The sequence below is a fragment of the Protobothrops mucrosquamatus genome, unplaced genomic scaffold (assembly GCF_001527695.2).
Source record: "Protobothrops mucrosquamatus isolate PMUCROS unplaced genomic scaffold, P.Mucros_1.0 scaffold262, whole genome shotgun sequence".
NCBI lineage: Eukaryota > Metazoa > Chordata > Lepidosauria > Squamata > Viperidae > Protobothrops > Protobothrops mucrosquamatus.
The window spans coordinates 654,060-668,673 of NW_015386609.1; the positions used below are offsets into that span (position 1 = coordinate 654,060).

At 48.8% G+C, this 14,614-nt stretch overlaps 1 protein-coding gene across 2 annotated transcripts in view; it reads right to left on the reverse strand.

The window, feature by feature from the left end:
• Positions 1 to 14,614, reverse strand: part of ZMIZ2 (zinc finger MIZ-type containing 2) — a 35,540-nt gene that overhangs the window by 5,248 nt on the left and 15,678 nt on the right. The window contains exons 9-16 of one of the 2 annotated variants that reach the window (XM_015814563.1): positions 14,251 to 14,392; positions 12,022 to 12,232; positions 10,525 to 10,630; positions 8,416 to 8,573; positions 7,921 to 7,988; positions 6,759 to 6,827; positions 2,937 to 3,184; positions 1,840 to 2,006 (exon numbers count right to left, since the gene is read on the reverse strand). In XM_015814563.1, the coding sequence (XP_015670049.1) occupies positions 1,840 to 2,006; positions 2,937 to 3,184; positions 6,759 to 6,827; positions 7,921 to 7,988; positions 8,416 to 8,573; positions 10,525 to 10,630; positions 12,022 to 12,232; positions 14,251 to 14,392 (1,169 nt within the window). Of the gene's footprint in view, positions 1 to 1,839; positions 2,007 to 2,936; positions 3,185 to 6,758; positions 6,828 to 7,920; positions 7,989 to 8,415; positions 8,574 to 10,524; positions 10,631 to 12,021; positions 12,233 to 14,250; positions 14,396 to 14,614 lie in introns of both variants that reach the window. The other variant, XM_029283889.1, reaches the window with a different exon arrangement.

Genomic DNA, 14,614 nt, shown 5'->3' on the forward strand with positions numbered 1-14,614 from the left:
AAGCAAGGGTAGTACCAATAGTAATAGGCGCCTTGGGTGCAATCCCAAAACAACTGGAACACCACTTGAACACCATTGGCGTTGACAAATTCGCCATTAGTCAATTGCAAAAGGCGGCCTTACTAGAAACAGCTCCCATCCTGCGACGATATCTGTCATACCATCAAACATCCACATCTGCCTATCCCAGGTCCTTGGTAAGGACTCGATGGGTAGACAAAAATGCCAAATCCAGTCTGAACATCTGGCTGACTGTGCGATGATCTATAATAATAATAATAATAATAAAGTTTGAAGAGACCTTGGAGGTTATCGAGTCCAACCCCCTGCCCAGGCAGGAAACCCTATACCCTTTCAGACAAATGGCTGTCCAGTCTCTTCTTAAAGACTTCCAGTGTTGGAGCATTCACAGTTTCTGGAGGCAGGTTGTTCCACTGATTAATTGTTTTAACTGTCAGGATCCATTCTGGGAGTTGAACCCCACAAGTCATAAAAGGGCCAAGTTTGAAGACCCTTGCTTTACACGCTAAAAGGAGAGACGATCAGCTCAGAGGGAAGGGATGTGCCCTGTGCTCAGGCCTTGAAGGGGACTCTTTCGTAAGGTACTGAAGAACGAAAGTACAGGTAGCCCACAACACAGTTCATTTAGTGACTATTCAAAAAGTCACATCGGCACTGAAAAACGGGACTTACGACCAATTTTCTCAGTTACCGCCTTTGCAGCCTCCCCGTGGTCACGTGATCAACATTCAGACACTTGGCAACTTGGCTCGTATTTAGGGTGGCTCCAGAGTCCCAAGGTCACGGGATCCCCCTTTTGCGGCCTTCTGACCAGCCAAGTCGACGGGGAGGCCAGGTTCACTTAACTGCAGCGATTCACTTCACAACCGTGGCGAGAAAGGTGGTAAAATGGGGCAAAACTCACTTAACAAGTGTCTCCCTTAGCCACAGAAAATCTGGACTACAACTTCCATGAACGGCCATACTAGTGGGTGTGATGGGTGGTACGTATGCTGGGACCCACATTTCAAGTCCCTGAGGTTTGAGGATGGATGTTCTGCAGAGTGAAGACTGCGGGAGAAGCTTAGAACTAAAATCAGACGCTCTTCCTTTCTGCAAAAATGGATCGGGACAGGCGAGGCATCGCGTTTCCCTCCCCCCTTCTTCTCTTTGTTCTTAAGCATCTCGCAGAGCAGAGCAAGCTGTCTGATCATCCATGCCTTGCTGACTCCCGAGAGAACTCTTTCTGTTGATGTTCTCCTGAGGATTCCCCTCGTAAGGCTGGGGGCGAAAAAACTGTTGTCGTCACAGGGGAGAAATGTGCATTTGTTCAGCTGCCTTTACAATGCCTCCTGGGGCAGCCGATGCGGGGAATCACCCAAAGAATCCTGCCCCGTTCTTGTGTTCACACGGCCTGCCAATAAACGCACGACGGGAGTTTTACGAAAAAGCGCCACTTCGTAGCCGGAAGCTATAGAAACGGGAGGGCTTGCCAGCTCATCGTGATGTTGCTTGTGAGGTTTTTATGAGCGGTTTTAAAATGGGCCAGGAGAAAGCTTCCACGCAGGCATCGTTGGCTGCCAAACTTCTCAGATTTAAGCAACGGCCCACAAAATCTTTCCAAGGATCCACAGTGCAGATTCAGTGGAGTCCATCGAAATCTAACACCTATCATGACGAGGAATGGGAGAGGAATCTAGGCACCTGTTCAAGAAGACTAAGAGGAACTGACCACTACAGAGCGAAGATCCCAAGAGGCACAACGGTGGTGGACCACCCCTCATCGCCCATCTACACACACCACTTCCCAATTTTTTCCAGGAGGAACTTCTCGCTGACCTGTCCAGGGATGGAAGGAACAGTTGCCTTTTCGGGGTTCAGCAGGCTGCCTGGAATGTCAGACTGGTAGGAGATGGGAGGAGGCCCGGGGTTGAATTCATTTAACGTCGGGGTGCCAGGGTTCACAGTGGGGAATGAATCTGGGTAAGTTCCAGAAAAGGTTGAATCTGAAACAAGAAGTAGTAGTCAGGGAGGGGGGAAAAATAATCTTTCAGAAAAGGCTTGTGGGATACTTATACAAATATTTTGAACGAAGGTTAGTTCTAACTCTCGGCAAGTCATCATATCATTATGGTAGCCGAAGAAGAACATCCAGATTCAGTCACAGTTTTGTTCCATACAGCATTAACCTTGTGAACTCTAAAGCTTCTTCCTTCCGTTATGTATTCAAGATGGACAGTGATTAATATTTATATGTTACATATATGTAAGGGTGTAGGTCTATACCCATGTTGTATATAGTATGTTTTAAATGTGTGTTATGTATGTGTACACTTTGAGAGCAAGAACTAAATTTCATTTTTAATGTGTGCCGTTGTGCCCACAGTAAAAAAATGGCAATAAAGGTTATCTATCTATCTATCTATCTATCTATCTATCTATCTATCTATCTATCTATCTATCTATCTATCTATCTATCTATCTATCTATCTATCTATCTATCTATCTATCATCTATCTATCCATCCTGTGGATTATGTTTCAATTTTGAATGGAGGACTAAGAATTGACCTTCAAATGTGCTGGACAGAATGAAATCAAATTAATCGACATTTTATTAAAGTTTTATTACATTATACTTTATGAAAGTTAGAAATGAATGTATCTAAGCTAAATTCTCTACATACTTACGTTAAAAAATGACAATAAATGTTATCTATCTATCTATCTATCTATCTATCTATCTATCTATCTATCATCTATCTATCTATCTATCTATCTATCTATCTATCTATCTATCTATCTATCTATCTATCTATCTATCTATCTATCTATCTATCTATCTATCTATCTATCTATCTATCTATCTATGTGCTATTGATGTCCCTCAAGATCTGAGCCTTTTCCCTCTCCCCCCAGGGCTCGGAGCTGACTCACTTTGGCTGGTGTAGTCGCTGGCGCCACCCCCAGCAGAAGAGGACTGCAAGGATCCAAAAGGCGAGGGCCCCGGTCCCAGGGCCGCAATCATCTCCATAACGCTGGGCATCACCATGTGGGTCGGGCTCATGGTGCGGCAACGCTTCAGCACGGGCCCGTCCTGTTCCTCCTTGATGTGGATGTCGGGCTTGATCGGGACCGGCTTCCAGCTGCACGTCGGGTCGATGGTGATCTCTTCATATTCGGAGCTGGGTAAATGGGATGTTTGCAAACGACACTCAACCCTCGTCCACCCACATTGTGGATTTATGCAACCACAGAGTTATTCACAGGTCATAAAGCATGCTGGGCTGCGCAGGGGGCTGGGCTCGATGGCTTACATGGCCTCTTCCAACCCTAGAATTGTAGGCCTCTACACAGGACTTCTTGATCATGAGCTGGTAACTTTGAATTGCCCATAAGATGCACCACGTGCCAACTTTCATTATTTCCAGCCTTTTTTGGCTAGGAGGTCATTGTCTACCCCAGGGGTAGTCAACCGTGGCTCTTTTATGACTCGTGGACTTCAATTCCCAGAATTCCTGAGCCAGCTTAGCTGGCTCAGGAATTCTGGGAGTTGAAGTCCACGAGTCATAAAAGAGCCAAGGTTGACTACCCCTGGTCTAGCCCACAAGGAGGAAAAGCAAACATTAAAAAAGGAAAACAAATGAACAACCCCATGGGGTTCTAAAAAGAAGAAAATCTCTCAATGGTTTTAAGGTGATGGTTAACTGCTGCCAACTAGCGGTAAAAATGCCTCACAAAAATTTTGGGGGTTGGTGTTGAGGGGCTTCCAGCTTACGTTTCTGGGGCTACATGGATGGTCTCCCCCTGTTCTTAGCAACATTTTTGCTCGACATTATGTCGTTTGGAGAAATACATGACAGAATATAGTACGCTGCTTGTTCTCTTCTTCACTGAAAAAGAATGCTTGTAAGCTGATTACGGATGGCATTATTAGGCAAACAACAGCTCATAGGAGTGCTATTGTTACTCCACCCAGGGAACAAGCTCTAGTGTGTTCCATGGGGCTGTCATCGGATGGACTTCCTTGGAGAAGCCTTTCTTCTACCAACGCTGTGATCAGAAATGCAAGCCTGACAATGTTACGGGAATTCAAATGAGGGACTGTGACTCTAGAGGAAATAAAACAAGCGAGCCGGCCGCATCGAGTAATATTGTGTTGCGTTTTGCTTTAATGGAAAGACCTGGTTTCTCTTCAAGCTGAGCCTCCCTCCTCGAGGCCACAGTAGTCCAGATACGATGGCACCCATTGGGTGGATAAGTATTATTATTATTATTATTATTATTATTATTATTATTATTATTATTATTATTATTATTATTATTATTATTATTATTATTATTATTATTATTATTATTATTATTATTATTATTATTAGAATTTATATACCACCCTATCTCCCTTACGGGACTCAGGGCGGTGAACAGGCGATAATAAAAACCACGATAAATATACGCAAGTTTCTGGTCTAAAATCAAATTAAATAACAGGCCTGCTCTAAAAGTACCCCATACAAAACCCCCACTAAAACATAATCAAACTACGCCAGGCCGGCCGCACAGAATAGATGGGCCTTCAGGGCTCGGCGAAAAAGGCGCAGGTCCGCAACTGTACGTAGGCCGGGGGGTAGGTCATTCCAGAGGGCAGGAGCTGCCACAGAGAAGGCTCTCCCCCTGGGGGTCGCCAACCGGCATTGACTGGCCGACAGCACCCTAAGGAGGCCCTCTCTGTGGGAGCAGACTGGTCAAAGGGAGGTGTTTGGTAGGAGGCGGTCTTGCAAATACCTAGGTCCATTGCCATGGAGCGCTTTAAAGGTTGTTACTAACACCTTGAAGTGCACCCGGAAGGCCACAGGCAGCCAGTGCAGCTCGCGCAGGAGAGGTGTTACATGGGAGCATCTAGAGGCCCCCAGGATCCCCCGCGCGGCCGCATTCTGAACTAGCTGGAGCCTCCAGGTGCACCTCAAGGGGAGCCCCATGTAGAGAGCGTTGCAATAGTCCAGGCGGGAAACAACGAGGGCTTGAGTGACCGTGCGTAGAGCATCACGATCCAGAAAGGGGCGCAACTGGCGTATCAGGCGAACCTGATGAAAAGCCCAGGGAGTCCTCAATTCGAAACTCTTCGTTTAGTGCTTGCTTAATATTAGGACACTAGGAAAAACTCACAGCATCCTCATGGCCACATGATTAAAATTCGGACAGTTGCAACTGGCATGTATTTTAAGAGGGTTGCCATGTCTCGGGATCATGTAATCACCATTTTTATCACCTTCCCAGATGATTTCTGACAAACAAAGTCAACGGGGGACGCCTTGTTTAGCAATGGAAATTCTAGTTCCCAGCTGTGGTTGTTCAGTCAAAGGCTACCTGTAATGACCAAGTTAGGCTAGTTCAGCACTGATCACAGGCTGACGTGCTAAGCAGCGCTCAAGCTCCTGAAGGAAAAGGAGGGCATCGCTCAGTTAAAATAATTGTGCAGTTGGCTGCTTGCCAGTCACAATCCAGGCACCATCTGGTACAAAGGACCTTTCCCAGGCTACACTCTTCAGAGGGAGGACGACCACTTCCCAAACAGCCTGCTTTAACTGTGGCATGGCCACCCCCATTTTGAAGTCATGCAATGCAACAGTCAGAATGCAGTCAGAGATTAGGAGAGGCCTTAACTCTCTCTCTCTCTAGCAGCTTGCAGCTTGCAAATACCTAGGTCCTCCCTACCACATCTGCCCTTGCCAGAGGGAACGCAGTGCATCATACACAAAGGCAGACCATCTCTGCTGCCTTTCTGCCCTGCTGGTGGAATCTAGTCTCTTCTCCTTCATGCAGTGCAATGCAGCTGGGTTTTTTTTGGGGGGGGGGGGAGAGGGAGGAACAGGAGGCCCTCAAATGGAAGTCTTGCCTGTTAGCTACACTTGCAAGGCACTCCTGGACTACCACAGCTTGGGGAAAGAGAAGCTGGAGAGCAGGTGGCTACATACTCTTGAGTGAAAGCAGAGTAGCACCAGGGAAGTGGAGGTACATCAATATAACCAACCAGCCCTCAAGGAATGAAGGGTTGCCCTCAAGTTGGAGAGTGCTGATTTGATTACGATGAACTGCCAGCTTCTTGGGGTAGCTCATGAAGATGGGGGGAGGAGGGTAAAAATGTGGAAGGAGACCAAGTGAAAGGAACCAGGTAAGTTCAAAAGGGTGCAGCCAGTTCACACGCAGTTCAGCTACCACGCAGAGAAGAAGGGAGAGTTGGGCATTTTATTCGAATTCAGATCCGCTCAAAGCAGATAGCATCTCCCTCAGCTTTGCCATGGAGTTGACTGGCATTTCCTTCAGGGCACAAAAGGCAACCACATAGTCACCCCTTCCCCTCCAGGAATCCATAACAACCTTGTAACCACCTCGTGAAGGTGGCTTGCCGCTTTAGGGCATCCCAGGCAGAGCTCTGAACCCCGGTTGGCCTCTGTTATGGGTTGAGAGTGGCCCTTGGGCTTCTTCTCAAAAGATCTGCAGGTCTACCTCATACCCCTCCATCAGAACAACCGAGTACCCTTCGCAGATACCATTTCTAGTTCTCTTCTAATATCTTTAGATTCCCTCTCATCTCAAACATCAACGTGGAAGAAGCATCTATGAACTGGGGGGGGGGAATGGGTGATAGCCCTGGTTTGCCCCTCGGTGGCATTAAAACAGCACCCCCACCCCAGTTGGCTGAATCCCCAGTTGCTTTGTGTAAAGGAATGAAAAAACAGCAAATCCCAAGAGACTCACTTTTGAATGTAAATCAGGATTCCCAACATGTACTGGTCCACTTCAAGCCCTTCCAACAAGGCTGTTTTACTGAGAGAAAGAAGAAGAAGATAAAAGGTGAGGGATGGGGAGTGAACGTACGCAAGGCTCCGATGGGCTGCCGCTGCAAAATTTCAAACCGGGTGGAGAACGGAGTTGGGGTGGGGTATACTTTTGGTTGTAGAAGGTTTTAAAAGTGAAGTAAAAGCAAAAGCAAAAAGCAATATATATAGCCAGCCAGACACCTGATCATAATTTTAAAAAAGGAAAGGACGTTGGGACAAACTCTGTCCCGTCTGGACCTTGTTGGGAAGCAGAGCCCAGCCCAAGAACGAACGCTGGGCCTTGGTCCTGCTGTCGATTAACTGCCAGCCTTTAAGGCAGTGGTTCTCAACCTTTTTAATGCCGCGACCCCAACCGGTCGTAAGTCGAGGACTAAACCGGTCGTAAGTCGAGGACTAAACCGGTCGTAAGTCGAGGACTACCCAACCAGTCGTAAGTCGAGGACTTTCCCTGCCCGGGAGCGCCGCGCATGCGTGGTTCCGCTCCCTGCGCCGGCCCAGGCGTAGCTGTCAAGTGGCAGAGACGGAGCAGGCCGACCACCAGCTGGCCCAGCTCAAGGGAGGTAAGGCACCCGCCGGAAAAGGGGAAAAAATGGCGGACAAAAAATGGCGGACAGCCTTGCTTGGCGACCCCCGTGAAATGGTCGATCGACCCCAAATGGGGTCCCAACCCACAGGTTGAGAACCACTGCTTTAAGGGCTCCGTTTTGTGAACAGCTCTTGACTTTAGCCCAGGAACCAGTTGACAGTGAAGAGGAATGGAAGGAGAACTATTGCTTTTAGATCTTCGTAGGAACTGTCCAGCGCAGGAGTACTGGCTGGCCACAATAAAAAGCTACAGTAAATTATCCACAGCATTTTTTCCCCCCAACCATGGGAATTTTTAAGATGTGTGGACTTCAACTCCCAGAATTCCTCAGCCAGCAACCCCACACATCTTAAAGTTCGACGCATCTTAAAGTTCCCAAGGATGGGGAAGCTTTTCTCTACTACACTGCTTTCCTAATGAAGGTCCTTTCCTGGGTTTAATATCCCAAATGTCTTTAACGAATGCCACACACACCCCCAATATAAATACTCACTTGCAAACAGGACATCTCCACGTCCCCCTTTCACAGTTTAGCTGCAAATAGGACTCCAAGTCGAAGCACTGCACAGAAAAACAAACACACACACACACACAAAAAAACAGGAGTCGGTTGGGCAAAAGGCTTTAGAAACCAACTCCAAAGGCTTTGGGGACAAGGTCAAATGTCTAATCTTGGGAAAGGATGATACTCTACTACAGGGGTCTTCAAACTTGGCTGTTTTATGACTTGTGGACTTCAACTCCCAGAATTCCTCAGCCAGCAATCTGGGAGTTGAAGTCCACAAGTCATAAAAGGGCCAAGTTTGAAGACCCCTGCTCTACTGGACCCCTTGCAAGCTTCCCCTGCTGCACTGAACCACTGATTGGGGGTTTCTTGTTCTCTTCCCTTCAACAGCCCTCCTCCCGTTGTCGGCAGCTGCAGGGCTCTGTTCCCACCTTCTCCGTTAGCCAGAGAGTAGGAAGATACGGAAGGTGAACAGAGACTCACCTGTATGTGCCTGCAGTCGTGACCCCTGGCGGGAAGTTGGATTCTTCGAAAAGTAATGGGGCACTTCAGGGACACCTTAATGGCTGTCTGCTCCACACCGTCTTCGCCATTTGGACCCGGAGTCCCAGGGATTGTGCCGCTGCTGAAGTTGCGTTTGACTAAGGGGTGGAGAGGGAAAATAGCAATAGCCCTTAGACGTATGTACTGCCCCACAGTCCTTTATAGCACTCTCTGAGCAGTTTACAGAGTCAGCCTATTGCCCCCAACAATCTGGCTCCTCATTTTACCAACCTCGGAAAGGTGGAAGGCTGAGTCAACCTTGAGCCGGTCAGGATCGAACTCCTGGCAGTGAGCAGAGTCAGCCTGCAATACTAACGTTCTAACCACTGCACAGTGCAGACCCGACGGACCAAAAGGCAGACTTGATAGACCACCGGTTCTTTTTTTTTGCTGTCAGTTTTCTGTTTCTGTATTTCTAAGCAACTCAGTAGGCTGGGAAGGGCGATGGCCAGCAGAGTTGGAAAAGGGTTGAGATGGGGACACAGGAGGCCTTTTCTTATTCCTTTATCGTTTTGACTTTTCCTGCCTCAATCAATTTGCCCATAGTCTGACCCAACACATAGTATTCCAACCTCACCTAACAAAGGTAAGAGCTTTTTACATCAGACGTTCTGCGAGTCAGGGGATCGCCGTAATTAATTCCACCTCCCTGGTCCGTCTGACAATGCAATCCTCCTTACAATCATTTGTTTAATGAGTGTTTGAAGTTACAACAGCGCTCAAAGAAAAGTGACTTGGGACTGGTCCTCACACTTACAACCTTCACGGTGTCCTTGTGCCATGCTGTCAAAATTCAGACACTCAGCCAACAGTAGGTATTGGTGATGGCTGCAGCGTCCCAGGATCAGGATCACCATTTGTGACTTTCCCAGACCCAGTAAAGTCAAAGGGAAAAGTCAGATTTGCTTAGCAGATTTGCTGGTGGGCGAAGTTAAAGTCCACAAGTTTTAAAGTTGCCAGCTTGGACACCCCTGCTCTACACTCTTCTGTTCTGTTTTCAGAACAGCCTTTTCTAACCTGAGTGTTCGGAGTAGTTGGATTCCCATCGAGCCTCCTCCAATGACTTACAGGCAGCATGGAAACCTCTGCCTTCCCCCCTTCTCCGCCTCAGCTATGCACTTGTGAAGCAGCTGCTCCGTTGTTGTGCATCTCTGATCCCAGCATAGTGGAACTCTAGAGCAGAGGTCCCCAACCTTTTGGGCACCAGGGGTCAGTTCCGTGGGGAGAGGTTTTTCCGCAGACCGGAGAGTGTGCGGATTTGTGTTGTGGGAAGTCAGCTCCCCAGAGAAGGAAATATTAAAAGGACAGAAAAATATATTTCCTCCAAGGAACTTAAAGAGACAGAACAGCATGCCCAGTTTTCCTTAATAGCCCCAAGTCTGTCTCCCCCAAGCAGAAGCCAGCTTTGTACAAATGCAGATGTAAACCAGGAAAATTGGCGCTAGAAGCTTAGGAAGACAAAGAGACCTAAAATCTGCATACCCCACCCAAACTCTAAGAGTCATTAGCCCCAGCACCAGGGAAGCAGGATATGACCTTTGTGACACAATAGGATTAACTCACAGATGCCAAAGGGACACAGGTCAAAATACATGACACAGGAAATACAAAGCTTCAAACAGGAACAGGAAATAACTCCAAACAAAAGGCTCCAGAGGGTATAAAAACCCACTCCCTACATGTGCTCTCTCTCTTTTCTTCCAGAGCCATCTTTCTGTCTGACTCTCCTCTTCAATAAACTGCAACCTTCTTTCTAAAGCAGTCGCCATGTTGTTTATCCCTGGCTTGGACTGAACCACGATGAAGACTTTTCTTTCAACAGTGTGCTGCCTGCATCTTGCGGATGGGGCTTTGCTTGTTTGTGTGGACCAGTTGCTGGCATGCTGCGGCCCGGTACCGGTCCACGGATTGGGGGTTGGGGACCCCTGCTCTAGAGGAACCCCGCTGATGGCTTTTACTCCCTTGAAGAACCAGGCCAGGCAGTTCTGTCTCTTGAGCCAGACTTTGCAGAGGTGGGGAAGGATGCGGAAGAGCAGAGATGCTACTCACTTTTGGTGATGCAGTGCTCGGCCGGCAACAGCCGCTTCTTGATCAAGCCTTGCAAGACGGACCGTACCGAAGGCCTGTGCACCAATTGCAGGACAAAAAGGTGGGACTAAAACGAAGAAAGAAGAGAAGTCAACCCCAGGCAGGGCTAAACACACACTCACAGTTTGCGTTACATGAGAAAGCAGCTCAGATCTGCCCTCTTCAGCATGTCTTGCTTCCTGCCATAAAATGGGAGGGACGGGGGAGAGGATAGGGTAGTAGGGAAGTGAGGAGGTAGGAGGAGGAGGAAAGACAGGGTGACAGGAAACAGAGCTGTCAATCCGGAACAAACCAGCTGATCAGGGACGGAGCTGTGAGAACGGAATGCGAAACTCAACCTAAGAGGCGCCAAACCCCAAAGCCGTTTCCAAAACATTGGAGGAATATGATTGGACACTGATGGGCTGGTCAAGACGTGAGGGCCAGGGAGATGGGAAAACTATGGGAATATTCAGATCCAGCTTTGCTTATGCTGTAGCTCAGGACTCTTCAAACATGGCCCTTTTATGACTTGTGGACTTCAACTCCCAGAATTCCTCAGCCAGGCACGCGTGCCTGGCTGAGGAATTCTGGGAGTTGAAGTCCACAAGTCATAAAGTGACCAAGTTTGAAGAGCCCTGCTGTAGCTGCTTGACTACGCTGGACCTTTCACTTCAACGAAATGGAGTTCAAGAGTCTTTCTTTCCTAAAGGTCCAAGTTGGGACAAGCCTGACACCCAGAGAAAAAGGCTCTTCTGAACCCAGAGAGATGGGTATTTTAACCCAGGAACCAACCAATGAAAACAGTATGAAAAGGGGAGGGAAATGGTACCACATATAGCACACAACCGACTTAAGAATTTCTGCTGCTGCCGCAAGGAATGACAAAAGCAACTCTGCTGGCTTAAAATAAGGGAATGCCCCCTTTATCCTGGACTTCCCGCACCTGTGTGGATTTAGAGGCAGAATTCATCCAATTATGGGTAGGCCAAGACCATCTTCCCCAATCTGGTGGTGCCCTCTGAGTATGCGGGGACTGCAGTCTGTAGAATTCGGTATCCTAAAGCAGAGGTCCCCAACCTTTTGGGCACCAGGTACCAGTTCCATGGAGAAAAGTTTTTCCGCAGAGTGTGTGGTTTTGTGTGCTGCCTGCATCCCACGGATGGGGCTTTGCTTGTTTGTGCGGACCGGTTGCTGGCATGCTTCGGCCCGGTACCGGTCCATGGAACGGAAGTTGGGGATCCCTGTCCTAAAGGAATTTGGGAGTAGCCATCTCCATCTACCCAATATATCTCAAGTTGGGAAAAGCTGATACAGGAATTTGGGGAATTAGAACAACTGGCATTGGGGGGGACTAGATGTCCATCTGTTATGAAGCAGCCAGGAGTTGTCAATACCCTTCACAGCAAAACAGAGGCTCCGAGAAGCTGCTATCTTCAGCCAAAAGGCCCCTCCCAAACAAACAGAAGTTGAACTTACACAGCAGCAAGCCGTGACTGTGATCTGGATGGTGTTCCTGCCGGGCTGGCAGACCTGCTTTAGGTAGAGGGGCTTGTGTGAAGTCTTATTGTCTCCCCGCTCGATGGTCAGAGGAGTGGCATTCACGCTGACCTGGACTGAGGCTGGCCAGTTGGTGTTCATTTGTCGGTCCTCGTGATGGTAGCATTTAAACTGCAGCTCTAAGTCAGGCCTGAGAAGGAAAGAGGAACCACAACGTGCCTTTTTAAAGAAAACACTCGTGGTGCCTTGGAAAAGGCAGGGAGACCAAGGGGATAAGGACTTTGTAATGGGAGAAAACTCTGGTACGGTCTCTTGTCCCAATCTCTTTTAACCATAAACCTGTGGACCTCAATTCCTGCTGAGAGTTCTGTTGCTGGAGCACGATTCCCAGCAGCCCCCGAGGACACTCCAAAAGCAATGGGGCTGAGAACTGTAGCGGATCAACAGCTGGTGGACCACAATTCCTCATCCCTACTGTAGACTCTTCTCCCTGGGAATGCAGAACCTCTCCATAGAGCAGGGTTTCCCAGGTATGTGAACTACAACTCCCAGAATTCCACAGCCAGTATGGCCATTGCTGAGAATTCTGGGAGTTGAAGTCCTCTCACCTTTCATTCACCAGGAGTGGGAAACATTGTCCTACAGCAGGGGTCTTCAAACTTGGCCCTTTTATGGCTTGTGGACTTCAACTCCCAGAATTCCTCAGCCAGGAATTCTGGGAGTTGAAGTCCACAAGTCATAAAAGGGCCAAGTTTGAAGACCCCTGTCCTACAGACCCCTGTTCCCAGCTGAGGGAAGTTCTGAACTAACTCAATTATCAGGATAATACCCAAACACCTGCCCTAAATAATAACAGAAACGGAAGCAGTTAACAATTAGCTAATAGCTGCTTTTTTTCTCTTTAACTCTCTACTGCCTTTCCTCCCGTTTCTCAACTGACAAAGCATTTTTTCCCCCCTCCAGAATACTTTCATCTTTTCCCAGAACTTTCATCTATCTGCGAAAGAACATCTCACAGAGTTCAAGTGATTGCCAGATGCAGCCCAGAAGGAGTCGGAATAAAGCAAAAACCCGTTGTTGCTTTTCACAAAAACAGCCAATTAAAATATTCCACCTGAAGGGGGGGTGGACTGGATGGATTCTCAGAGCTCTCCTGTGGCCAGTTCAGAAAGGATAGTTGGACCAAGGCTGTAGAAACAACAGGGAGCAAATGTGCCATTATACAGAAAGGTGGAGTTGAGATCATCAATAAGCCCCAGTCAAAGAATCCTTTCTGATCCTCAGGACTATCGGAGGTAGCACGCCAGTAACCCAGTTTAGAGTTTTGCTGTTTTGCTTTGTTCCAACGTGGACTCAAGAGTAACGTGGAGCAAGTCACAGCTCATCTTTGCTCCCAGCTCACCACTTCAAAAAAGACCCATGCAGGGTTCCCGTTTCATCTTTCGGCCATCTTTCAAAAGCTGCCTGTGCTTAACGATCAACCAATTCTAAGTTGGAGAAGGCACAAGGTGATTCATTCGCTTCGTACAGACATGTCAAACAGAAGGCCCGGGGGCCAGATGTGGCCTGCGAAGTGGTTTCATGTGGCCCGCGAAGCCATCCCAGAAACAGTGAGGGAACGGCCCCCGCTGCCTTGGCCCTGGCTCAGGCCGGCCGGGAGCCAATGTACAATTTTGTGGTGGCCATCTATGCTGAAACGCATTCACAAGGCCGTCCGGAAACAGTGAGGAACCAGCCCCTTCCGTGTCAGCCCTGCCCTCTCGGTGCATGCTGGAGAGGGGTCACCCTTTGTGAGGAATGAAGAAATGTACCATCGCCTGGAAGTGGCCAGCAAATGGCCCTTGCCTACTTCACATATCTGGCTTGATGGGCTCCGGCGGAGGGGTTTCAGCAGGCAGTGAGGCTCCTCCAGTGGACCATGCCTTGGCACTTGCCCTAGTCCCACCCCCTTCTGCCAGAGACCCTCAGATCTGTCCCACTCCTGCCCGGGCCCCCACAGGCACCCTTGACGCGAACGATGTAGAGCTGGCCATGCCCACCCAATAGGCCACACCCACTCTGTCCACACCCACCCAGTAGGTCACACCCACCCTGGCTACACCCCCACCCCCCGAGGGCAACCACAATGCTGATGCGGCCCTCAATGAAATTGAGTTTGACACCCCTGGCTTAGTAGCATGAGCTTGGGGAAATCATCATCTCTCTCACCTGAGCATCAGAGTCTTGTAAACAGAGTCCCTGAGCTGGAAGACATGGTTGCTGACCGCCAAGTTGTGCTGCAGGCGGAAAGGCTCCAACACCACACCATCCCGTACTGGGAAGGTCAAACGCAACTCGTCACAAGGGTTCCCTGCTGGGACGAGACAAGAGAACGGGCTGATCATGAGCGGGAAGTGCACGGTTAGAGGTGCAGGGATGATATGGGGCAGAGGAGCCAAGGCAGGTGTGGAGGGGGCTAGGCTGAGCCAGCAACAGGGCAAACAGTAAGGGATTGTCTGGGCTGGGGGGTATGGCAGGGGGCAGCCAGGTGGGAAAGTGCTGCAGCGGGTGTGAAGAACAGGCCTGGGTTCTG